The 26583-nt window shown below is 36.4% G+C and overlaps 1 protein-coding gene across 2 annotated transcripts in view; it reads left to right on the top strand.

Moving 5' to 3' along the window:
• The window catches only part of lgr6 (leucine-rich repeat containing G protein-coupled receptor 6), a 157125-nt gene that overhangs the window by 57959 nt on the left and 72583 nt on the right, over positions 1-26583 (top strand). For both annotated transcript variants that reach the window (NM_001423839.1, XM_073937934.1), the window contains one exon: positions 9954-10025. In NM_001423839.1, coding sequence (NP_001410768.1) covers positions 9954-10025 — 72 coding nt within the window. The remainder of the gene's footprint in view (positions 1-9953; positions 10026-26583) is intronic.

The following is a 26583-nucleotide window of genomic DNA, read 5'->3' as shown; positions in this document are numbered from 1 at the left end:
GACATGTTTCTGTCCGATATTACACATTTCATGCATACTGCCACTATAAATAAAGTATTTTTTTGAAGGAATTAACATGGGGCCCTTCAGTTGGTTTGCAAAACTTGATGTGGCCCTCAAGTCTAAAAAGTTTGCCCACCACTGGCCTAGATCATTAAAATAAAGCCCTAGATTTATTATTTATTTATTTTTTTAATTAGAATATCAAGTAGTACACAAAATGGGATCACATACAAAGAGAACAAAACAACACCAATCAGCTGGTGTGCGGTCTGGCACAAAAAGGGCTGCCGTTGTGACATCCAGGTGGATGCTGCACACTGGTGGTGGATGAGGAGAATACCCCCCATTGTGTAAAGCGCTTTGAATGTCCAGAAAAGCGCTATATAAATGTAAGAAATTATTATTATTATTGTTATTATTATTAATCATTATCTACTTATTAATAATTACAATTAATAACTACAACGATTACGAATTAATAACTACAGCGACTACTACTATAGACACTACTACAACATCTACTAAACTAGATTTTAACTTACGGTAAAATGGATGCATTGTCATTCATTAGTCTGGCATGCACAATAATGTTTTAGGAAATTTTCAGAAACACAAAAATGACTACACCATAGTCATATTACCATGCTCTTAGCACATGATAATAACCCGATTCAATATAAAATTCCTTCCTCATGTGGAAATCTTTTCCACACTCAACCAACACAAGCTGCTTTCCTCTGCAATAATTACAATTAATGAAACTGGCTTTTGTGTTTCTGCCAAATGGGCAATGTTGATTTAAGACATTAAGAAGTGTAAGCGATCTCATGGAGCAGATCTTGTTCTTCACAACACACTTCATATTGCAACCACTGCAATCAAGCAGATATTGATTTTCTTTATTGTTGTTGTTGTTTTTTCTATTTTAATTAAAGAAAGACAGATGTGATTTGCACTGGTTCACAAGAGGTCATAAGCACAATGCTTTTGAGACCAAAAGAAGGGTCTGGCATCTATCTTTATGCTCTGAACGCATGATTATTTGAATTTTTAGCAAGTGTGTTCAGCGGTTGAGAGTCTCGTCGCCTTCAGTGAGTTTTATATGGAGTCGGTGCCTCCAGCGTTTGCACATGTAGGGGTTTTGATGCACGGCCATCAGAAAGATGATACTCATAAACGTCAACACATGCAATGAAGACTTTACTAGATTCAAACAGCTGCTGCTTCTCTGCCGTCTCTCCCCCCTTCAGCACAATCACATGCTCTTCTGGACAGTGTCTACTAGAACTTTATTCTACAGCTGTGGTGGTTTTTAGAGAACTTATACTTTATTATTATCATCTTATTTCTCTCACTTTATGACTTGATTTTGTAAATTTAATAGATCTTACAATTTGTTTATCATTTTATTTTATTTATCTTGCTTTATGAATAAGGCTTGCTGTACTTTCTGATTGTATTTCTGTTGAAATTAGGGTGCTTTTTTTTAATGGGGCGGCACGGTGGCTCAGTGGTTAGAATTATGGGTGTTTCCCAGTACTGGGTTGTGGCTGGAAGGGCATCCGTTGCTTAAAACATGTGGTGGAATAGTTGGCAGTTCATTCCGCTGTGGGGATCCTTGATAAGTCAAGGCACTGAGACGAAGGAAAATGAATGATTGCTTTTTTTAAACATTCTTAAGCAGGGTGTTTTCACACCTCTAGTTTGGAAAAAGTCGGGACAGTGGGCGTGTCCAGCTCTGTTTAGGGGGAGTGTCGGAGAAGGGAAGGTGCATAAAAATTTGCATAAAAATGGGAGTTTCGATTTGAGCACACGCTGATTTTCACAGAGACCAAATTTCAATGGAATAAGAAAGATTGGAACCATCTTAAAACTCTACCTGAAATGCCAATCGAGTGTTTGAGCTGTGATAAAGGAATCCTGTGGTTTACAAAGTCAAAAGCTGAGATTAAGTCTTGGAGCCCTAATGCCTTGGTGTTGCCAGCGTCTGTGGTCATTAAAATGTTTTAATAAGGCAAATTCACTTCTTTGTAGGACTTAATATCCTGACTAGAGATTATTATAGACATATATAAATGAAATTAATGTGCAAGTAGTTTTGCACCTTGGTAAAAAAATAATACCATTTTTTTTTTTTTAAGTCAGGAATTTTAGACAGGAACGTCGAATTTGAGGCCTGTAATGTGTGTGTATTGTTACATCAAGTGATGTTTCATGCAGTATCAGGTTGAATCCTGCCCTGTAATCCATTATTGTTGTCTTGATTTTTTTGCTCATGCCTAAACTTAACATGCAACATGTGTAACTGGTTTACTATCATTTAAAACATGGCTTTCAACCCCAGGTAAAGACATCAGGTTTAATTCAGAAATGGAGTTTGCACTGTTTTGTTTCTACAGTTATGAAATCCTTTTAATTCTGAACTGAATTTTCTATTTAATATTTTTCAATTATTATATAACTATAATTTATGTATTTGTCATAAAATTGTACTTGTATATGAATCTTCGGTAACACTTTATAATAACTACACACTATAAATCATTTATTAAGCATTAGCAAATAGTGAATTCATTATTCGTTAACCATTAACTCTACATTAATAAACGTTAGTAAGCAGTTTATAACTGCAGCTACAAATGCTCTATTCTTGATTTATAACCACATTTATGTGCTTAATAATTGTATTTTCATACCTAGTAAATTATTCATTTTCATTACTAAATTAAGTATTGCATTATTTACAAACCAGTTGTATTTAAGAATAGTTGAGGGTTTTTAGGATCATTCAGAATGAGTTAGTAAATGATTAATAAACTATTGAAATCAACGTTTATATATCTTATTATTCAGGCATATACTAATAGTCAACTAATATGTTAATAAATGCTGTATTAACTCAACCTCATGCAGTTTTGTGACCCAATCTAAAGTGAGGACTATTCATGCTTTATAAATCCCTTATAAATGTCAAATAAAGGCTCAGTTAAATTCTAAACAGGAAAAATGACATTATTCATTCCTATTCAGTTCAAGATACACAAACTGTACTTCAAATAAAAAATAAATCTTTGCAACCTGATCTAAAATAAAATCACTGTAGAGTTTAAACATTACATTTTATTAAATTGTTTAATTATTATATTGTTGTTTTATCCAGTTTTGTTGTATTTTGACACTCCTGTTATTCTGCAATGTTTAAACTTTACAGTAAATTTACATTTTAGAAAAGATTGCAAAGATTATTGCTCATTTAATTCTGAGCCTTTATTTGTCATTTATAAAGGATTTACAAAGCATAAATAGTCCTCACTTTAGATTTGGTCACAAAACTGCATGAAGTTGAGTTAATAAAGCATTTATTAACATATTAGTTAACTATTAGTATATGCCTGAATAATAAGATATATAAATGTTGATTTCAATAGTTTATTAATCATTTACTAACTCATTCTGAATGATCCTAAAAACCCTCAACTACTCTTAAATACAACTGGTTTGTAAATAATGCAATACTTAATTTAGTAATAAAAAATTAATCATTTACTAAGTATGAAAATACAATTATTAAGCACATTTTAAATGTGGATGTCAAGAATAGAGCATTTATAGCTGCAGTTATAAACTGCTTACTAACGTTTATTAATGTAGAGTTAATGCTTAACAGATAATGAATTCACTATTTGCTAATGCTTAATAAATGATTTATTGTGTGTAGTTATTATAAAGTTTTCTTCTTCTTCTTTGGCCTTAGTCCCGTATGGTTGCGGGGTCGGCTCTTTGGAACAAGTCCTACATTTAGACTTGTCCATATGATAACGACTGTTTTTTACACATTCTGGCCGCCCTGTCCTCTGGGCCTGTCACCCTCATACACAACGGACAATTTAGCCTACCCAATTCACCTGTAGCATGTCTTTGGACTGTAGGGGAAACCAGAGCACACGGAGGAAACCCACTCGAACGCAGGAAGAGCATGCAAACTTCACACAGAAATGCCAGCTGAGCCGAGGTTCGAACCAGCGACCTTCTTGCTATGAGGCTACAGCACTACCTACTGCTGTATTTGTATATGAATATTGTTTCCATATGTCATCCCAATTAGACTTCAAACTCATCTTTGATATTTATAGTAAGATATGCCCTGTTAAATCTAACAATAGTATCATACAATATTTTATACTCTTTGATATAAGTTGAGTCTTGGTCCTGTAGGCACCTTGTCAACACCTTTACGACAATCGCTGATTAAGTCATAAACACGGGTTAATGTCTGCAATATTGGGGGACGTTCAAAATCCAAACATTCTCTCCAGTTTAACAGGTTTGTGTTGACTGCATTCCATGCCACCATGTCAGTGGAAAACAGCGGTGGTCAGGTCAGCTCATTCTGTTGCTTTTTCTGAGTGAAGTTTTCCAGGCCCCATCTACAACAAATTAGCTTTTCACCTTGTCATGGTTGACACACTGACAAAACAAATAAATAGCCAAGTATTAAAGTCTCTGTGATGAATATTTTCAGACTTTTCAGTTTATCTTCTCAAGCTTGGTGGTCCACGGTTATGAGAAGCTGCCCTTTTGGCTGTTCCAGACCTCCGGGGACAAGAAATGAAGTAATGTTGTAGTTCGGTTGCATCAATGTCGACTCGACATTGCCTAAATGAAAACCTTGCTAAAGAATGCTCAAGTTCAGATGTTCAAGGTCTTTGCGAGTGAAACAACTCTAGCTGTTTTCTGATTCATGTGAGTGCTACACCACCAACACTGCAGCACCGTTACAGTGCTTAACCCTCTCTTTGAATTATTTTTTATTATTTATTTATCTATGAATTATTACACCTGTAGGTTGAATATCACCATTGAGGTCCGTAAGGACGTGGTGAAAAATTTAATAATGCTGCCTTGGCAAACATCAGAACACTGTGTGTCTGGCTGGAAAGAATAACAACATATAGCAGCATTTGACAGCAGCTAAAAGAAGTAAAAAAAAAAAAAAAATATATATATATATATATATATATATATATATATATATATATATATATATATATATATATATATATATATATACACAGTGTTGGGCAGTAGCGTCGCTACAAGTAGTGAAGCTACTAGCTTAGCTACATTTCTCAGTAGCGTGGCGGTAACATCGCTACTTTCTAAATCAAATAGCTTTTCAGTAGCGAAGCTATTTTATTTGTCAAGTAGCGCAGTAGCGTCCACAAAGCTACATTTACCAATCGCGCATGAATAAGTGACGGCACCGACATTCACAAAGCTGTGAGGCTGTTTTCTAGACGATGACAGTAAATCCATATGATAGCTAGAACAACAGCTTCTTCTTCTTCTTCCTGTTTTACGGTGGTTGACAGCAAACGTTTTGGTGTGTTACTGCCCCCTCTGGTCGATGACGTCACCAACCAAATTAGGCTAAGACGAGAAACTTGCTTGATGGAAAGAGGACTGAGGGAGAGGAGTTATTTCTGAAGCAGGGTTTTTCGTGACCATACCTCGAGAAGTACATGATAAGATGCAATAACTTAATTTCTAATGCTGTGCTCAAAAATACTTTAGTAATTTATAGTAAGTACTACTATAAATGACTGCATTATGTAGTGTAATTTATTAATAAAGAGTTGTAAATATATATACACAATATGCTTAATGCTTATGTCAAAATATTTCTCTTTACTATAAATGACTATAGAATTTTAAATGTGTAACACCTGTTTTTATTGGATTTTTAGTTTTAGCAGTTATATACTATAATGTGTTTCTGTTCAGTACAACATACTATTTACAGTAAATAACTAAACTATTATGCCTCATATGTTTCATTTGCAGTTTTATTGATCTCTAAGATATGACTGACTTGGATTTAAGTTGCTATGATTTAAAAATAAAAATTGCAAAAATAGCTTAGATGTAGCTAAGCTACTTTTGCCAAGTAGCTTTTAGCTTAGCTCGCTACATTTCCCAGAGGGTAGCTTTTAGTGTAGTTAAGCTAGTAGCTAATAGAATAGCTCACTACATTTTTCAAGTAGCTTGCCTAACTTTGTATATATATATATATATATATATATATTGGCAGTTGGCATTTCTGTGTGGAGTTTGCATGTTTTGCGTTCATGTGGGTTTCCTCTGGGTGCTGCGGTTTCCCCACAGTTCATAGACATGTGGTACAGGTGAATTGGGTAGGCTAAATTGTCCATAGTGTATGAGTGTGTGTGTGTGTAAATGTTTCCCAGAGATGGGTTGCGACTGGAAGGGCTGCGTCAAAATATATATAACTTGGCGGTTCATTCCGCTGTGGCAATCCCGTATTGATGAAGGGACTAAGCCAACAAAAAAATTAATGAATATATATATTTGCCTGAGTTGTGTGTTGGTAACAATTTGTTGGTGCGAATGTACAAATGTCGGAACTGATGGAATCATCTAGATCAGGGGTTTCCAAACTTTTTTTGCTCTGAAGGTGTTTTTAAAGAAACAAACCTCACATGCAATGGTGCACACACACCAGTAGGCCCAAGTCTATTTTTTGTTCAATTTTTGGAGAATGCTATTTAAAGATCATCCGCCATCTTCAGTCAAAAGTTAAAAATGAATCATACAAAATTAGATGAAACTCCGGAGGAAATGCTGGATAGACTGGTAATGCGACATTAATTGTTTTATACTGAATCTTTCCTTCTAAAAGTGCTTTCTTGGTCTGATCCGTACTGTATTTCTTTGCATGTTCAACACACGTCAGCCACAACAGGATATAAAAAAAAAACTGCACATGCGTTAATTGCGTTAATTAATTTTTTTTTACGTGTTAAATATTTCAAATTATTCGCATGCGTTAATGCACTAATTTTGCCAGCAGTACTTAATATAAATTTTCTTTTGGGCTGCTGTAACTTTTAAGAACTTTTCTTGAAAAGTTTGTTCATTACAGCAAACAAAATGAAGTGAGGCACAACCTGTGATGAAATATCATAATTCACTGATGTTTACCATTTGACGTTTCCATTATTAGAAGTAATAGACCAGATCTGGGGCAGAATAAAAGCAAACTGTGGCCCAGAATAGAGTCAGTTCTGGTTAATTTGCTTGAATTCTGGCTGATACGTGGTATTGCTTTGCCTTATTTTTGGCCCAGATCTGACAAACTGATCGGATTGCCCTATAGACATCATTCCATTCAGTATGTGGTCCATATGTGAGTGTCTGGTGTGGGCCAGAATAAAAGCAAACTGTGGCCTAGAATAAGATGAGTTCTGGTTCATTTGGTTGGATTCTGGCTGATATGTGATATTGCTATGGCTTAATTGTGGCCCAGATCTGGCAAACAGGAGTGGACTGCCCAGGCGACATCATTCCATCCGGTATGTGGGCCGCATGGAAGTGTCTGGTGTGGGCCGGATTTGACCCACATGAATTTTGCTATGGGTTGGACACCCCTGAAGTAGATGTATTCGTCATGATAAAGAGGAAAAAATGACAATTTTAAAATCCGTTTCACGGCATCTTTAAAACGGAGGGAAAAAAATCACAGATGATCAGGGTGGTTTGATTAGGCTGAAGGCGGAAAACATCTGGAACAAAACTACACACATTTACTACAACCCAGAGAGGAAATTACGTCTGCTGAACAATAACTCAGAATAGAACGTTTTTCCTCTTTTATTGTTTTTTTTTTTACACACTTCCTCTCTGATGGATGGTAAAATCTGCAGGTGTGGGTTTTCTTTGATATGAGACACCACATGTTTCATTCAGGGGCTTCTTGGCTGAATAAACCTCAGAAACTCAGAGTCTCTCATCAAGCGATCCAAACACTGTCCAGGTCTCTGAATCAAGGTGTTTCTATAATCAACATGATTGAATGGAAGAAACTAGCAATGCTGATAAAGGCTTCAGATTTGTTCACGTAATCACCACAAGGACCGTGCAGTCTATTAATTAATTGAATGGGAAATTGAGAGAGGCATCTGTAATAAAAAGCAAAATGCCAGATTTCACAGGCTGTAATCAAGGCTTATATTGATGCTGTTTTGTATTATTTGAAATTTGAGATCTGCTGTGTTGGATTGCTCAAAATTACTCGAGAAGGATAATCAATATTGCATAGTTTTCCGTCCTGATTGCTCTTAATGCTTAGCGAATGTCATAAGGCCTTAATTGAGGATGTTGATCAATAATCAAATCCATGTCTGTTTTGGCTAGAAAGTAAAATATGTGACGTTAAATTAATGAATGCATAAACCAGGGTGTCCAAACTCGGTCCTGGAGGGCTGGTGTCCTGCAGATGTTAGCTCCAACTTCCCACATAGCAAATGTTTTCTGGCCCAGCTCTGGGCCACACTTTAACTTTTCCCTCGGCCTAAGTACCGCAAAGAATGACGGTCCTGACATGACCCATAACTGGATTAAACACAAGGGCCACACATGGGCCATAACCGGCCCGAATTTCAGCCAATGTATTACCCTTAACGGGCCCTAAACTGGGCCCAAACAGATTTATTATTGGTACCGATTCTCAGCTACAAGTTAACCATATCAACACCACCCTTTCACCAGAAACCCTAAAAACTGAGCCATAACCCATCCTAATGTTACCTAAACAATGTGAACAATCGCTAGACTGATCTGGGCCACACACCTCCCATCACAACTGGCCCAAATGTCAAGCCAAGCTCATTCTGGAAACGTAGCCCTGTGGAAATTTCTGGAGACAGCGATTTAAGTGGCCGGAGGTATGTATCGCCGCGTTTAGTTTTTTTTTCTGAGCGAACGCTGCGGGGCGGTGTGACGTCGCTCCGCTCCTCCTCTTCGCGCTCGCCGGCTGACAGCTTGCCTCAGTGTGGAGTGCTTTCCCGCTGCAACCAATTTGTCCGCTTAGCCCGCAACGTTACGTCAGCGGAGCGGAGGCCCGGAGGAGGAGGAGCCGGCCACGTGGACGACGGGGATCGAGTCCGGGGGAGAGAGGTTCTAGAAATCAGGGAAGATGAAAAACAGTATCCAAAAAATAAGGGCGAGAACGCGGCGAGATCTGAAAACACAGTCGAAATCAAAGACAAGGGCTTTTGCTTTTTTTTTCTGGACGGCTTTTACAAACCGTCGCTTGGGTTTAGGGAAGGAGGAGGAAAAGGAGGGCGGCTGGGTCAGCCGATTGGCTTGCCGCCCGTTCGATCGTTGTTCAGCCAGTCAGTCGGACGGACGGTCGATTCCGAGAGGCGTTCGAGACACGAAAAAGCGTGCACAGCGGCCTCTTGCGGATCCACAAAAACTGCTCGAATACGTACCTCCCGGGACGTATTTCACAGTCTGCAGAAACGTCCGCGGGGCTGCGTTTCCACAATGAGCCCGGGTTGCCAAATGTAGTTTGCTGTCACGCATGCAGTGCCCTCATTGCCAAGCATGGCCCACATTCGACAGTGCCAGCAACACACCAGCAGTGCCATAATGAGGCCACATTTAGGCCAAGTCAGTTTGCTATGTGGGTTGGCTCAACACACCTGCGAGGATGTTTCTAGAACTTCATCAGAGGAAATATTTGATCACAATGGGCATTAATCGGCTGTCTGTGAACATGTCAAACCACCGATCAAAGATCACAGATTTTAGCCTAGGATTTCAGGAATCTTTTAGGATTTCCCAAATTTGTCTCAGATGGCAAAATCGTGGCTGAAATCTTACAGTGAACGAATGAATGAATAAAAATGAATGCTGTTCTTTTGAATTTTCTTCTATATAAAAAAAAAAAAAAACAGAAATGAAAACACAACTCTTCTTATTGTAATCCGAAAAGAAACTCAGTCACACAGTCATCCTTTTAGAGTGACTTCTGAAGGATCATGCAACGCTAATGATGTTGAAAACTCTAGTAACTGATACTAGTAACTGATATGACTGTCATTGCCACTGACTCCTCTGTTTCTATTTTTGGTTTCTGATTTTAGGGATCTCAGCATGAACAATATCAGCGAGATTCAGCCCAACGCTTTCCGCAACCTGCACTTCCTCAGTGAACTGTGAGTATGAGCATGCGAACGGCCCTGTGTTTTATTTGCCTTCACCTCAGTGCTGTGACTAAACCATGTACACACACACTCCACTTGATTAGAGCTTATTTATGTGAAGTGGTTCAGTGAAGGTTAAGTTAGAGACTGACGTCATTCCAGATGTGTAACGCGAGATGCAGATAGAAGTGTACCGTAGAATCAGGAATAAATAAATGAGATCATCACCTTGGGTGATGATGACCTTAGCATGCATTGACTATTAAAAAAATAAATACAATTAAATTAAATTGCTTATTAAGTCACTGTTGCCTGCAATTTGTGGTACATCTGTGTTTTTCGATTATCCGTTTATAAATTGCATTACGGGAGCTTGAACTGTGCTCTGATAAATTCTGATGTTGAAAACTTTAGCATTTGAAGTTGTTTTATATATATTTTATGGCTTGATCATGTCATTTTGGATATAAAAAGAGCTGCCTGTATTTATTATTTCCTAAACAATATATTGTTTCAACATCAATTTGTTAAATTGGATTTCTCTGTGTACAAATGAAGGCCCTATAAGTAAGTTTGAGAGCGTAACTAGAATAAAAACTCGGCAACAATTTATTACATACTATGAATCATTTATTAAGCATTAGCAAATGGTTAATTCGATAACACTTTATAATAACTACACACTATGAATCATTTACCAAGCATTAACATCTAATTAATTCATTATCTGTTAAGCATTAACTCTACATTAATGAACGTTAGTAAGCAGTTTATAACTGCAGCTACAAATGCTGTATTCTTATGACTTATTACCACCTATATAATATGCGTAATAATTGTATTTCCATAATTAATTAATAATTTATTTTTCATTACTAAATTAATTATTGCATTATTTACAAACCAGTCGTATTTAAGAGTAGTTGAGGGTTTTTAGGACAATCCGGAATGAGTTAGTAAATGAATAATAAACTATTGAAATAAACATTTGTATATCTTATTATTCAGGCACATACTAATACTTAACTAATATGTTAATAAATGCTGTATTAACTCAACTTCATGCAGTTTTGTGACCTAATCTAAAGTGAGGACTATTCATGCTTTATAAATCCTTTATAAATGACAAATAAAGGCTCAGAATCAAATAATTGATAATCTGTGCAATCTTATCTAAAAAGTAAAATTACTGTTTAGTTTAAACATTGCCAGATAGCAGGAGTATCAAAGTACGACATAAAACTGAATAAAACAACAAAAACAATATAATAATTTAACAATATAATAAGATGTAATGTTTAAACTCTACAGTGATTTTATTTCAGATCAGGCCGCAAAATGTATTTTTCATTTGAAGTACAGTTTCATTTGTGTTTCTTTAAATGAATAGGAATGAATAATGTCATTTTTCCTGTTTAGAATTTAACTGAAACCTTTAATAGTCATTTATAAGGGATTTATAAAGCATGAATAGTCCTCACTTTAGATTAGGTCACAAAACTGCATGAAGTTGAGTTAATAAAGCATTTATTAACATATTAGTTGACTATTAGTATATGCCTGAATAATAAGACATATAAATGTTGATTTCAATAGTTTATTAATCATTTACTAACTCATTCTGAATGGTCCTAAAAATCCTCAAGTACTCTTAAATACAAATGGTTTGTAAATAATGCAAAACTTAATTTAGTAATAAAAAATAAATCATTAACAAAGTATGAAATTACAATTATTAAGCACATTTTAAATATGTTTGTAAGTCAAGAATACAGCATTTGTAGCTGCAGTTATAAACTATTAACTAAACGAAACTAGTTACTAATGCTTATTAATGTAGAGTTAATGCTTAACAGATAATGATTTCACTATTTGCTAATGCTTAAAAAATGATTTATATTGTGTAGTTATTATAAAGTGTTACCGTTAAATCTTTATCTTTTAAGCACTATCTCTGTCATTATCTGTTAAGCATTGGCTAATCGGGATAACCGGAAGAATTCCCAGTGGACTGGTCTGTTTTTTGGCCGCAAGGCCCGTGACGCTAGCTGCTTGCACTCTCAGCAGTCGCACTTTATTTATTTATTTATTTATTTATTTATTTGACCAAAGCCTCACTCTTTTTATTCATTATTTTGCCGCAGCTCCATTCTTTTTATTTATTTTCTCGCAGCCCCTTGAGCAAAATGCAGCCTGCAGGTTGATGATAATTTAACAATCGTTCGACCTTAAACAGCGGCACCTAAAAAATGTAAAAAATCTGACATAGCTTGATCAGAAATCTAAAAAGGGGAGAAAAAGATTAAGCCATTAATATAGAAGTGCAATACTTATTCATTATTCCAACCACACCAGCATAACATCGCCATTGTATAGTCCAGAGGGTAGCATGTTGTGTCACGACGCCGCCGTTAGTTAAAATCTAACCTAAGTTACTAATTAATTAATTAATTAATTTATTTATTTATTTGTTTATTTATTTATTTATTTATTTATATTTTTAGTGTTAAGACACATAATACTGTTTGGGTTACTTATGTTGGTGTACATGTTTTATTTTTATTTTTTGTGTGACCATTGTTACAAATAAAGGCGAAGGAGGGGCGCAGTAGGTAGTGCTGTCGCGTTACAGCAAGAAGGTCGCTTGGTTGATGTTTTTGTGAGGAGTTTGCATGTTCTCCCTGCGTTCGCGTTGGTTTCCCCCACAGTCGGACATGTGGTATAGGTGAATTGGGTAGGCTAAATTGTCCGTAGTATGTGTTTGTATGTTTCCCAGAGTTGGATTGAGGCTGGAAAGGCATCCGCTGCATAAAGATGTACTGGATAAGTTAGTGGTTCATTCCGCTGTGGTGACCCCGGATTAATAAAAGGACTAAGCCGACAAGAAAATTAATGAATGAATGATCGTTACAAAGGACTGGGTATCTATAAAGAATTTTTCACAGAATATATATTCAGATATTGCAGGAAATGACATTGTGATGATTTAAAAAAGAGTGTTGGAGATTTAGCGACCCTTTAATGTTATCATATTTATGAAAAACAAAAAGTTCTACAGCAGCTGTTTCTTTGAAAAAGACATGACAGAGTCAATACAAACGGAATTGAAAATGACATTATTTTAAAATAGTCGTGAACTGAGGTGGGCCGGTCTAAGGCTTGAAACTCCAGGGCTGAAAAGGAGCAAGGAAATTTTCACAGTATGTCTGATCATATTTTTTATTTTGGAAAAAGTTATTTGTTTTATTTAAACTAAAGTAAAAGCAGTTTAAGTTTTTTAAACACCACTTTAAGGACAAAATTATTAGCCCCTTTAAGCTAATTTTTATTTGCGATAGTCTACAGAACAAACCATCGTTATACAATAACTTGCCTAATAACCCTGCCTAGTTAACCTAATTAAGCTCTTAAATGTCACTTTAAGCTGTATAGAAGTGTCTTGAAAAATATCTAGTCAAATATTATTTACTGTCATCATGGCAAGGATAAAATGAATCAGTTATCAGAGATGAGTTATTAAAACTATTATGTTTAGAAATGTGTTGGAAAAAAATCTGCTCTCTGTTTAACAGAAAACGGGGACAAAAATAAGCAGGGGGGCCAAAAATGCCTTCAACTGTATAAGCGCCTATATAATGTGCTTGATTGTATTTTCATACTTTGTCAATTATTATTTCATTACTAAATTAAGTATTTCATCATTTAACCAGTTATTTGAGAGGAGTTGATGTTTTTTAAAAGTCATCCAGAAAGTGCAAATAAATGATAAATAAACTATTCAAATTAACATGTGTATATCTTATTATTTAGGCGTATAATAGTAGTTAATTTGTATGTAAATGCATGCTTTATTAACTCAACTTCATCCAGTTTTGTAACCTAATCTAGTGAGGAATATTTATGCTTTATAAATCCCTTATAAATGACAATTAAATGCTGAATGCTTTCTTTGGCATTCCAGATGACTTTATTAATAAGTTATTTGAGTCATTGCAGAAATGCTCATGGGAGTCCTACACGATATTCATTCATTTTCCACTGCACCATGACTTTATATTCTATACTGCACATTATTTCTGTTAAGTGACAAGACTTTTGGCTAAGCAAAGTCAGACCTTACTGTCCTAATTAAATAATTAAAAATCAAGGCATGATCATATTTTATTTTGGTAAAATAAGCATAATCTAGGGGCCTTTGCCTTTCATTTTAGCCACTTCTGAAATCAAATGATCAAGTCAAGTTATTGTTTGTTGTTCCTAAAACTTGGATAGGTGACCTTCTGTCAGGTAGTGTACATGAACACACTCGTCTAGACCTTTACCATGCCATGCGTCCATCAGAATGAGCTGAAGGCTCGAGCAATATCACACTTTCCCCCCTTAAGGGCCAATTAGCTCAGGTGAGAGGCAGCCTAACCCTGCCAGAGTCTCTGGAGAGTGTTCACATTCAGATGAAAAGCACCTGGCCAGATGCAGAACACACATGTGGAGCAGCTGGAGTTTTCCAACACCTGACCCGAAAAACTTGTTTTCCTCACTTCTTCTAAATCAGTTTCTTACTTGAATGCAAATGAAGATAGTCTAAAAAACTTTTTGTTTATGGATGTCAATAATGTCATTCTTACATCTTGTTTTGTGTTCAACAGAGAAAAAATATGTTGAGAACCGCTTGAGTGCAGAGATGGCAAAAGCACACACATCGTTCACTTAAGTAGAAGTACAGATACTCATGTTTAGAACAACTCTGGTAAATATAAAAGTACAGACTACACTTTTGTACTTAACCCATTTAATCCCACTGGTCACAACTGTGACCACAATTAACAGAATAAAAGGAAACTATGGCCCAGAATAGGGTCAGTTCTGGTTCATTTAATTGAATTCTGGCTGATATGTGATATTGCTATTGCTTAATTGTGGCCCAGATCTGGCAAACTGGAGAGGACCTCCCAAGTGCCATCATTCCATGCGGTGTGTGGGCCGGATGTAAGTGTCTGGTGTGGGCTAGATTTGAGCCACATGAATTTAGTTAGCTGGGTATTTATTTCAGTTAATAATGAAGTTTAAAATAATTGACTCTATAATTTAATTCTATACTTTGTCATTTCATTTGAATATTTGTGTAACCTGCTGCATAAAATTGCTATTTTTGTCATTTTTGAAATTGAGCCAGACATTGTCTACTTCTTGTTAATGAAATAAAACTAATTAAGTTAAATCAGTCTTTAAACTAATGATTGTGACTAAAGATGAAACCCATTTTTTCACGGAATTTTCAATAACTTTTTTAGAAAAATGACATTAGCCTCTTTCACACAGTGATACCGGTAAATATCTGGAAAATTTCCGGAACGACTTTACCGGTATATTCAAAAAAAGCGCTGTTCACACAGGCGAGGACGTTACGGAAATTTTCCGGAAAAGAGCATTCACACATCCATTCCAAAATACCGGTAAATTCTGACATCATTCACCACAAATGAGCGTTAAACGGCTGCGCTTGTATTTGTAAACATTTGACTAAATTAAAAACTCTTTGGATGATCAATATTGTGAACAACTTTCGCAGGATCACTTTCGCATGTCGAGATGTTCATAATATGTGCGTGTGCAGGCGCTCACAGGCTGAAGCTTGAAGGTAAACAAACATAAGCATCTCATCGATGATTATTTACACAGTTGGCATAAAGAAGAACATATAAACGTGATCTGACTAACTTCTAGCAGCTAAATGTGTCTGGAAAAATATTCAAAGGTTTTTATTCTCACAAATCGCGCGGATGTAAATGCGTCTGACTGTTGTGATTGGCTAAAGCAGACGTCTCACTTCAGCACGTTCTAGACGTGCACGCGCTTATTACGGTAATCTTTCTTCTGCATTCACACAGCGCAGCATTCCGGCAAATTGCCGGTAATGTTACAACTTCTCTTTCCGGAAAATAGCCAGAACGAATTTACCGGTATTTTCAAAAAGGACCTGTTCACACATACAACCTTTCCGGAAAATTGCCGGCAATTTTCCGGAAAGGTCTGTATGTGTGAAAGGGGCTATTGAGTCATTCATATCCTTACACTGCAAAAAATGCTTTTATTACATAGATTTCTTTGTCTTCTTTCTAATCCAAATATCTAAAAGTTCATTTTCTAGACAAGCAAAACATATTGTCTTGTTTAAAGAAATAATCTGCCAAAATGAAGTGAGTTTTTCCTTAAATCAAGCAAAATAATCTGCCAATGGGGTACGCAAAATAATCTTATTACAAATCGAAAAACAAGATTATTTTGCTCAATTTAAGGAAAAGCTCACTTCATTTTGACATATTATATTTTAAAACAAGACAATATGTTTTGCACGCCTAGAAAATGCTTCATGATTGAAGAGTTTGTAGATATTTGGACTAAAAACAAGACAAAAAAATCTAAGTAAGAAAAGCATTTTTTTGCAGTGTAAGGATATTAAAGACTCAATGTCAATTTTCTAAAAAAGTTATTGAAAATTCCATGAAAAAATGGGTTTCATCTTTGGTCACAATCTTTGGTTTAAAGACTGATTTAACTTAATTAGTTTTATTCCATTAACAAGAGGTAAAAAATGTCTGGCTCACTTTCAAAAATGACAAACATAGCAATTTTATGCAGCAGGTTACACAAATATTCAAATGAAATGACAAATACCACAACAATTTAGGTATGTCATCTCTAGGAAAAATTTGGGATTAAATGGGTTAAGTAAAAGTAAAGAAGTACCTCCTCAAAAATATGCAAAAGTAAAAAGTACACGTTTCAACCACAGTTCAAAGACATGTGGTATAGGTGAATAATAAATAACTAAATTGACAGTAGTGTATAAGTGTGTGTGTGAATGTGAATGTGAGTGTGTTTCCCAGTACTGGGTTGCAGCTGGAAGTGTATTCGCTGTGTAAAACAAATACATGGCTGTTCATTCTGCTGTGGCGACCCTTGATAAACCAGGGACAAAGCTGAAGGATAGCGAGTGAGGATAGGTAGGTAACTAGACCTCACATCCTATTGATACATCAATAAAAAATAACAGACATTTCCGAATTTTATCTAAAATGTTTGTTGCCAAAATTGCCAAGCAGCATCACACCCTGTAATATAGCCTATAAACATTGCTTAAAAAAGCGGCCCATGTATCATCATCCTGCCACTCTGAAGTGAGCGAAGCTAAGTGTTCTTATTGTTAACTTATTGTTTCGAATAATAAACATTTTAATTGAAAATTGAGCCAAAGCAATTGAGAAAAACTGTAAAAGGTGTACCCGAAAATTTATAATATACTGCTCAAAAAAATCAAGGAAACACTTGGAGTTACATTGTGCTGTTTAAGTGTTTCCTTTATTTCCTCAGCAGTAATCAAAACTGTAGCGATAGTTTACATCAGAACATCCCCAAGGCTGCACTGTTACATTGAAAACATGACTAAGGGTGCTTTCACACCCGTGAATCGATTCAGTTGTTCCGAAACAGAGATTATAAATGTTACATTGTTGCTCTTTGCTCTTGGAGCGGTTCGCTTTCACACTGCAAAGTTTCTAAACGGACCAAAATAGCTAAAACAAGTCACGTGCGAGTAAACTCTCCTCACATTGGTCAGAGTTTATTTTGCAGCGTTCCACTAAGCTGTCAGGAGAGGTGGTGGTTTGATGGTGATTGACAGGGTGCGCGCGCGATGTGTCTGAGGAGAGATGCGGTGGGGAGGGGTAAGAAAGGTGCGCGACGATGCCTATTTGAGGACTGGGAGGGAGACGCGAGATTACCGGGAGATCATCACTCGTTTGCGGGCATCCGGAGACACGCGAAAATTCCCGCCATACTCATAATTCTCTCTTCATATGGCCGTAAGCCTATTACATATCCATAAAACACTGTGATATAACCGCACTCGGATCGGATCGCTTTCTCACTGCAATCGAACCTCTCCAGGGTTCGTTTCAATCGAGTCGAGACCACCTCATTCAAGCGATCTCGGAGCGATTACTTTGGCGCGGAACAGAGCGCGATTGCCCCGTTCACATATGCCAATCGAACCGCGCTAACTGGGCAATCGAGACACGTTCCGAAACAAAAGTGTAGGTGTGAAAGCACCCTAAGTAATTTTACTGTCCTATCTATACACATTGACATATAAATTTGTCATTCTGATGGCACTGAAAAGTCCAATGACAGATATTTATTTTTAAGAGATGAAGTATTTTGAGGAAGGGACTGGCTTTTGCAGGTAATCCATGGTGTTTTGCTATGCACTTACTCTTTTGCAAATGTCAAATTGGATTTGAGAAATGTACCAAAGCGACTGAAAAGAACTGTAATAAGCAGCGAGTTAGGAGTTTATTGAGGCAAAAGCATAAGTAATGGTTTGTTAATAGTGAGAATTATACCTTAAAACTGAAAGTCTACTCAAGTTTAAGCATGCTGCACCTGCCAGAGTCAAACAGGGTGGATTGTGAATGGTCAAAGCTGTCAGAAAGTGCTGTAAACGTGCAGACGGCAGGAGGCCTGCAGGAAATGTAGCATTTTTGTTAGAGTCAATATTTATGGTGTGGCTGTCAAAGCGAAGGGGCAATTCCTCATTCCACTTCTCTGAATTAGTGCTCGCCTCTCCGGGGATTTGTGCTGTCGCTACATTTCAAACAAACTGGCTGGTGCAAAACCTTGAAAAATAGAGCAAAACATGACACTAACTGAAAATAACTAGACTAAGTGCTCAGATAGCATAAAAATTTGGGCCACTTTAGGCAGTTATGCGACACTGGTGGTATTCCAGCCCAGACAGAGTGAATGTGAGCCTGAAGTGGCCCACCTGTACAATGGCAAAGGGGGACAAAGATTCAAATTCATTCATGGGCCATTTAAGGCAAAGATTTGGCACTTATGGCAAAATGTAATCTGAATGTGAGCCTAATGTGGCCCATGTGCAAAATGATCAAATTGGCCCGAATGATGGAGGACACGTGGGCTACAGTTGGCAAAAATGTGGCATAATCATTTAAAGGTAATTGGGGTCTAAACCTAAAGTGGTTCACATGTGTGGTTTAAACAGCCTGATCTCACGAGAAAACTTAAGTATTCCAGTTTAGTGGCTAATTCGTACAAATTCGTACGAGTTCAGTCGTACGAAATGGTACGATTTTAAAAAGGAGGCTTGGCACCTGACCCCACCCCTAACCCAAGCAAATCGTACTAAATTGTACGAATTAGATCGTACGAATTCAAACGAATTAGCCACCAAATGAAAAAGTTACGAATTGCCGTGAGATTGTGTTGGTTTAAATGCAAATGTGGCCCAGTTATCTTAAGATATATGTGAGCCCCTTTTGGCAAATATTTGGCACAGTAAGCTCTGGCTATTGCGGCTGTGAGCCTAATGTGGCCCAGAGAAAATATAGAAAAAGTGGCCCAGTTATTTTAAAACATATTTGGGCCAATTTTGGCAAATATTAGGAACAGTAAACTCTGGCTAATGCAGTCATTAGCCTATAGTGGCCCAGAGAAGATATGGCAAATGTGGCCCAGTTATCTTAAAACATATGTTGACCACATACACTAAAGTCACCATCATGGAGAAAAGTGTTTGCTTTAGTTGGGCTCATAGCCCTGAACTTCTTATTATAAAATTTCTTTTGAGCTGCTGTAACTTTTAAGAACTTGAAAAGTTGTTCATTACAGAAAACAAAATGAAGTGAGGCACAACCTGTGATGAAATAATATAATTCACTGATGTTTACCAATGTTTAATCCATTATTAGAAGTAATAGGCCAGATCTGGGCCAGAATAAATGCAAACTGTGGCCCAGAATAGGGTCAGTTCTGGTTCATTTAATTGAATTCTGGCTAATATGTGGTATTGCTTTGGCTTATTTGTGGCCCAGATCTGGCAAACAGGAGAGGACCACCCTAGAGCCATCATTCCATGCAGTACGTGGGCCGGATGTAAGTGTCTGGTGTGGGCAGGAGTTGAGCCACATGAGTTTGCTAGCTGGGTGCCCTATCAAACACCTGGCACAAAATTAAAACAGGCAAGTTGCATTATCATTATGGGCCATGAACCGAAAGTAAATATACCAGACTATGTTACATTAAAGTTGCCATGGGTAATTTACTAATTTATTTATTAGTATTTAAAGAAATAAAAAAAACATTACTTTAATTCATATTAAATAATGCAGTATAACTTTTAAAACTATAACCTATTGCAATAAAAACATAAGAGTGAACAGTGGAGGCGACGCGGTGGCGCAGTAGGTAGTGCTGTCGCCTCACAGCAAGAAGGTTGCTGGTTTGAGCCTCGGCTGGGTCAGTTGGCATTTCTGTGTGGAGTTTGCATGTTCTCCCTGCAATCATGTGGGTTTCCTCTGGTTGCTCCAGTTTTCCCCACAGTCCAAAGACATGTGGTACAGGTGAATTAGGTAGGATAAATTGTCCGTCGTGTATGAGTGTGAATGAGTCTGTGTGGATGTTTCCCAGAGATGGGTTGTGGCTGGAAGGGCATGCACTGCGTAAAAACGTGCTGGATGAGTTGGTGGTTCATTCCGCTCTGGCGACCCCGGATTAATAAAGGGACTAAGCTGACAAGAAAATGAAAAAATGAATGAATAATAATAATAATAATAATAATAATAATAATAATAATAATAATAATAATAATAATAATAATAATAATAATAATAATAATAATAATAATATAAAAGCAATGCAGTTGCGCAGTGGGTAGCACGTTCGCCTCACAGCAAGAAGGTCGCTGGGTCGCTGGTTCGATCCTCGGCTCAGTTGGCGTTTCTGTGTGGAGTTTGCATGTTCTCCCTGCGTTCGCGTGGGTTTCCTCCGGGTGCTCCGGTTTTCCCCACAGTCCAAAGACATGCGGTACAGGTGAATTGGGTAGGCTAAATTGTCCGTAGTGTAGGAGTGTGTGTGTGGATGTTTCCCAACTTGCTGGATAAATTGGCGGTTCATTCCACTGTGGCGACCCCAGATTAATAAAGGGACTAAGCTGATAAGAAAATGAATGAATAATAATAATAATATAAATGTCACATTTTATTTACATTTCAAATTGTATGCACACATAATCATTAGCTACAACTAACTTGCTAAACTAGCTTTGTTAAATATCAAGTAGTTGATTTATTGACAAAATCACATTTTACGAATGCTCTGTTACAGTACATTGTGTTTTAGTTTTACAAAATCCTTGTTTAAATAACTAACATGTTATTATATTATTTCATAGTATCATTAGATCAAGAAACTGTTTGTGCTTAATCTTTAAGCTATCGTTTGCTACTTAATGAAACATGTAACGTAATACATAATATCTAAATTGTTGAAGCAATAAAGTGAGAAGAAAATAGATATGACAATGTGTGATGGTAATGCCTCAAGCACTTTTTGGCTCATATAATTAAATCATAGCACCTTTTTAATGATATAATCACAGTTATTGTTAAGGAATATAATGGCCTCCTTTGTTTCTGTTCAATACGTGCATTATGAGCAGAACAGGAGAAACTCCACCAGACAGATTGAGTGAAAACACATTACTGTGGTATTAGTGGGAGATAAATTTCCTGCTCGGCTCTCTTTGATGTGCTGCTGGGAATGATGAATTTGTGTGTTTTTGCCCTTTCTGGTACTCATTTACACCTCAAGGCACCGCAGTTTGCTCAGAGTAATTTCACGAGTCTAAATTACAATTGTGAGGATCATCTGTAACACTCTTGTGCCCTGAGGACCGAGGTGAACTCATGAAGAGTTTGGGCTTTATTTTATTTAACTTTTTTTTTTTTTTTTTTTGGAGTCTGGTTTACACCTTTAGCTGACTACCACACTCACATGATTTATTATAACAATCAGATGTGATAAAATGTAAATGGTGACAGAACACAGACAAGCCTTTACAGTATGTTTATGGTTTAATATATATATTTTTTTCAGAATGTGGCCATGAATATGAGCCAGATGATGCATATTGTGGAGTAATAAGCTTTAAAAAAAAAGCAGAATAATTTTCTGAGCTCCTCCAAGTCCTAAAAAAGCTGAACAAAGATATTTCAATATATTATTATATATATTTTTTTTAAATAAAGATCAGTTTTATGGTGGCTTGTTGGGAGTTTTGCTTTTTATTTTACCCCCCCCCCCCCCCGTTTTACTTCAGTCTGTCTATTAAAAACCAATAATTTTGTAACATTTGTACAACATTTGTAACATCTTACTGTAAGTATATAAGAGCGATAATAATAATAATAATAATAATAATAATAATAATAATAATAATAATAATAACAATAATAATATGCATTGCTGAGGATTTAATTTGGACAGATTTAAATGTGATTTTCTCAGTATTTTTATTTATTTATTTATTTATTATACAGTGAAAAAAATACACTTTAAACCAAAATTTTAAAAATACTGCATTTTTTTACAGGTAAAATTATTAGTTTTTCTCAATTTAACTAATAATATAATTCTAAATCCAAAATAGTTAAAAACTAATGTTTTTAAGGTTACCTTGTTTTTTTTTTTGTTTTTTTTTTTTTGCTTTAAGCATATTGAAAACAACAGGTTATAATCAGAAACCATAAATGTTTCACTTCAACCAATAGTAAAATGTACTTTGAAATAAGACACAAAGTAGTTTATTTTTTTTCCAGTCCAGATAATAAAATAATTTTATCTTAGTCACATATTGTCCTAACAAACCTTACATAAATGGAAAGCTATTAATTTACATTTTAACATTTCATTGCAAAAAAAAAAAAAAAAATCCTACTTTTTTTTAGTTTTTGTCTTGTTTCTAGTCCAATGATTTAAAAATTCTTAAATTAAGAAAAAAAAAATCTTCTTTTTTTTTCTTTTTAAATATTTTCCAAATTATCACATTATGTCTGATAATATTTTTCCTTCTGGAGAAAGTCTTTTTTTAATTTGGCTTATTATAAGTTATTAGACCTTTTAAGCTGTATTTTTTCAGAGAGAAAATCTTAATCTTATTAATTCTGACTTCAACTGTATATATATATATATATATATATATATATATATATATATATATATATATATATATATATATATATATATATATATATAATTATTTAATTTATTAATTATAAAAATAAAAATAAATGAGTTTTATGCTAGGGTGACACAGTGGCTCAGTGGTTTGCACTGTTGCCTCACAGCAAGCAGGTTGCCGTTTTGAGTCCCGGCTGGGTCAATTGGCATGTAGAGTTTGCATGTTCTCCCTGTGTTTGCATGGGTTTTCTCCAGGTGCTCCGGTTTCCCCACAGTCCAAAGACGTGCATAGGTGAATTGAACAAACTAAATTGGCCTTAGTGTATGTGTGTGACTTTAAGTGTGTGTGAGTGTTTTCCAGGACTGGGTTGAATTTAATCTAGCTCTTTGGGAGTATTGTCTATTTTTCTTTTATTCTCGGTTACTCCTTCGGCCTCCTACTAAAATCCAATGATTTATAGGAACGATCACATGTGATAAAATGTATATGATGAGTGAACGCAGACGAGCCTTTATGTTTATCGTCCAGAGAGGCGTCTCCGACTCTGTCCCTCCACATCCTGTGTTTGAGTTATGCACCGCGTGTCGACTTCAATCAGAGTTCAGGCTGAGCCTTCAGTATCTACTTGTACACTTTTGTAACACTATAACCCACTGAAGTCCCTAAGCATTACATAAAGGACTCCCCTGACCTGCGGTTGTGGGATTCTGGCTGCTGTCCTATCAACTCCAAGGTCATCTGTGTGTGGAAGGGGGAAGAGGAAGTCTTGTTGTGTGCCTCTGGGACAGATGAAACGCAATCTGAGCTCAGCATGTCCTTTTACTTCCGAAAGCCGACCTTTTGACTTGTGTTTTACCTCACCTTCTGTAGAGTTGATGATTTTCTCAAGCTCACACAATAGATCTGTTCCAAAAGCTACAGTAGAGGGTAGTATAATGTGCAGGATTGTGTTGCTGTTGTGTTATATATTTACCATAACAAATTAAATTTCATCTTTCAATTCATCTTTATTTCTATAGCGCTTTAACAGTGTAGATTGTGTCTTAAGAAATGCTAGTAGATTGAAATTGTGTCAGTTCGGTTTTAGAGTTGAAGTTCAGTTTAGTTCAGTTCTGTGTGGTTTAATTTTCACTGCTGATAGTCCAAACACTGAAAAGCAAATCCATCGATGCACAGCTCTACAAGTCCTAAACCAAGCAAGCCAGTGGTGACAGTGGCGAGGAACAAACTAACGGCAAGGAACAAACTAAGCACATCTAAGATAGCTGGAAGTGTTTTTGACAGCTCTGCACATACAGTACTGTACTAATATTGGCTAAACCAGGGGTTCCCAAATTTTTCAGCACGTGACCCCTAAAATAACAATACCAGTGACTCGCGACCCCCAATATTCTCTAAGGTGGTTATAAATACAAAAAACTTGCATGCAATGGCGCACACACACCACCACATCCACCTGCCAGGAAGTTTCTAGTATATCTAGTAAGCTTGATTAGCTGGTTTAGGTGTGTTTGATTAGGGTTGGAGCTAAACTCTCCCGGACACCGGCCCTCCAGGACCGAGTTTGGACACCCCTGCTATAAAGATTTCTTGAAATCGCAAATGTTGTTGTCAGAACTACATATTGCTGCATTTAGTCTTTAAAATGGGGTCAATCTGTGCTTTTGAAAACTATTGGTTGGGATTAGGGAAAAAGGAAGGTGGGTCAGTTGATCGGTCAGGCAGTCAGTCGGTCAGTCAGTCAGTTGACAGTGGCCTCTGGTGGATTTACACGAGAACAGCAGGTGCGAAATGCACTCGTGAGAGAAATCTGAGAGGTATGAACAAGCATACACAGAAGCCTATGGTGGATTTGCGAAAACAAAAACTGCAAAAAAAAAAAAAAAAAAAAAAAAAAAACAGCTCTTGGTAAGTATTTGGCGCTCTCCAAAAATGTATATAGCAATAGGTTTAGCTACCAGTCTTTCAAATAAAAAACATTGTTGGCATTCAACAGGTTTGGAACAAGTGGAAGATGATTAAAAGAGCCCAGAATTTTCTATTTTGAGGTGAACATGCACCAATGTAAAAACAATTCTATGGAAAAAATTTACATTTTGTAAAAAAAAAATAAAATAAATAAATTTCACACTTTTATATTCCAAGTGACCAAACAGTCCATTTATATTAGTAGTTAGCCTTTCTTTTTTTTACTGAACCAAAAAAAAAGATATTTTTAAGAACATCAGTAACCAATAGCTATTGACGTACAAATGATTTCAATATTGCGTAGGCTATTTTATCTAGATCTATGAAATTGTGTTGAGCCCTCAAAAGTGGGCATGTAATTTGTGACGTTGTTTTTTATTTGTATTTTTTTGTGCTGTATTTATAAGTGAAAACAAATATGTATACATCTATACTTGTATAATCTCCAAAACAAATAAAGAAATCCAGCCGCTTGAGGCATCGAAGGAGCTGAATCGAGTGCTCGCACACAAATACTGTTCATGCAATGAAACAAGCATGACAACTAAGTAAATGGAAAAGTGTTTGTTTTTTGCGCCATCTGGTGGCTAATGTGTAAAATAGACAAATTTTTTTTTTTTTTTTAATGAAAAGGCGGCCCTCAGCTGCAGCAAAGCGCGTGACTACGGGAGACAAATTGCAGTACTGAGCGTGCAGAAACCTGCGTTCTCAGTAGCCATATCTGTGGAAGGAAAATAAATAACATAGACTCATTCTGAAAACATAACCCTATAAAGCAGGATGTCCAAACTCGGTCCTGGAGGGCCAGAGTCCTGCTGAGTTTAGCTCCAACTTGCTTCAACACACCTGCCAGGAAGTTTCTAGTATATCTAGTAAGCTTGATTAGCTGGTTTAGGTGTGTTTGATTAGGGTTGGAGCTAAACTCTCCCGGACACCGGCCCTCCAGGACGAGTTTGGACACCCCTGCTATAAAGATTTCTTGAAATCGCAAATGTTGTTGCCAGAACTACATATGGCTGCATTTAGTCTTTAAAATGGGGTCAATCTGTGCTTTTGAAAACTATTGGTTGGGATTAGGGAAAAAGGAAGGTGGGTCAGTTGATCGGTCAGGCAGTCAGTCGGTCAGTCAGTCAGTTGACAGTGGCCTCTGGTGGATTTACACGAGAACAGCAGGTGCGAAATGCACTCGTGAGAGAAATCTGAGAGGTATGAACAAGCATACACAGAAGCCTATGGTGGATTTGCGAAAACAAGAACTGCAAAAAAAAACAAAAAAAAAAACAGCTCTTGGTAAGTATTAGGCGCTCTCCAAAAATGTATATAGCAATAGGTTTAGCTACCAGTCTTTCAAATAAAAAACATTGTTGGCATTCAACAGGTTTGGAACAAGTGGAAGATGATTAAAAGAGTCCAGAATTTTCTATTTTGAGGTGAACTATTCCTGTAATATAAAGTGGGATCCATTTTTATATGAGATTTGAAGTCGGCTTTCAGTTCAATTTAGTGTCGTTCTTATTCACAAAGGAGTTCAATAGACTTCCTGAATAAAACTGTATCTTTTTA

This window comes from Danio rerio, chromosome 23, assembly GCF_049306965.1.
Source record: "Danio rerio strain Tuebingen ecotype United States chromosome 23, GRCz12tu, whole genome shotgun sequence".
Taxonomy (NCBI): domain Eukaryota; kingdom Metazoa; phylum Chordata; class Actinopteri; order Cypriniformes; family Danionidae; genus Danio; species Danio rerio.
Note: the sequence above shows the minus strand (reverse complement) of the source record. Positions and strands in the feature narration are given on the sequence as shown.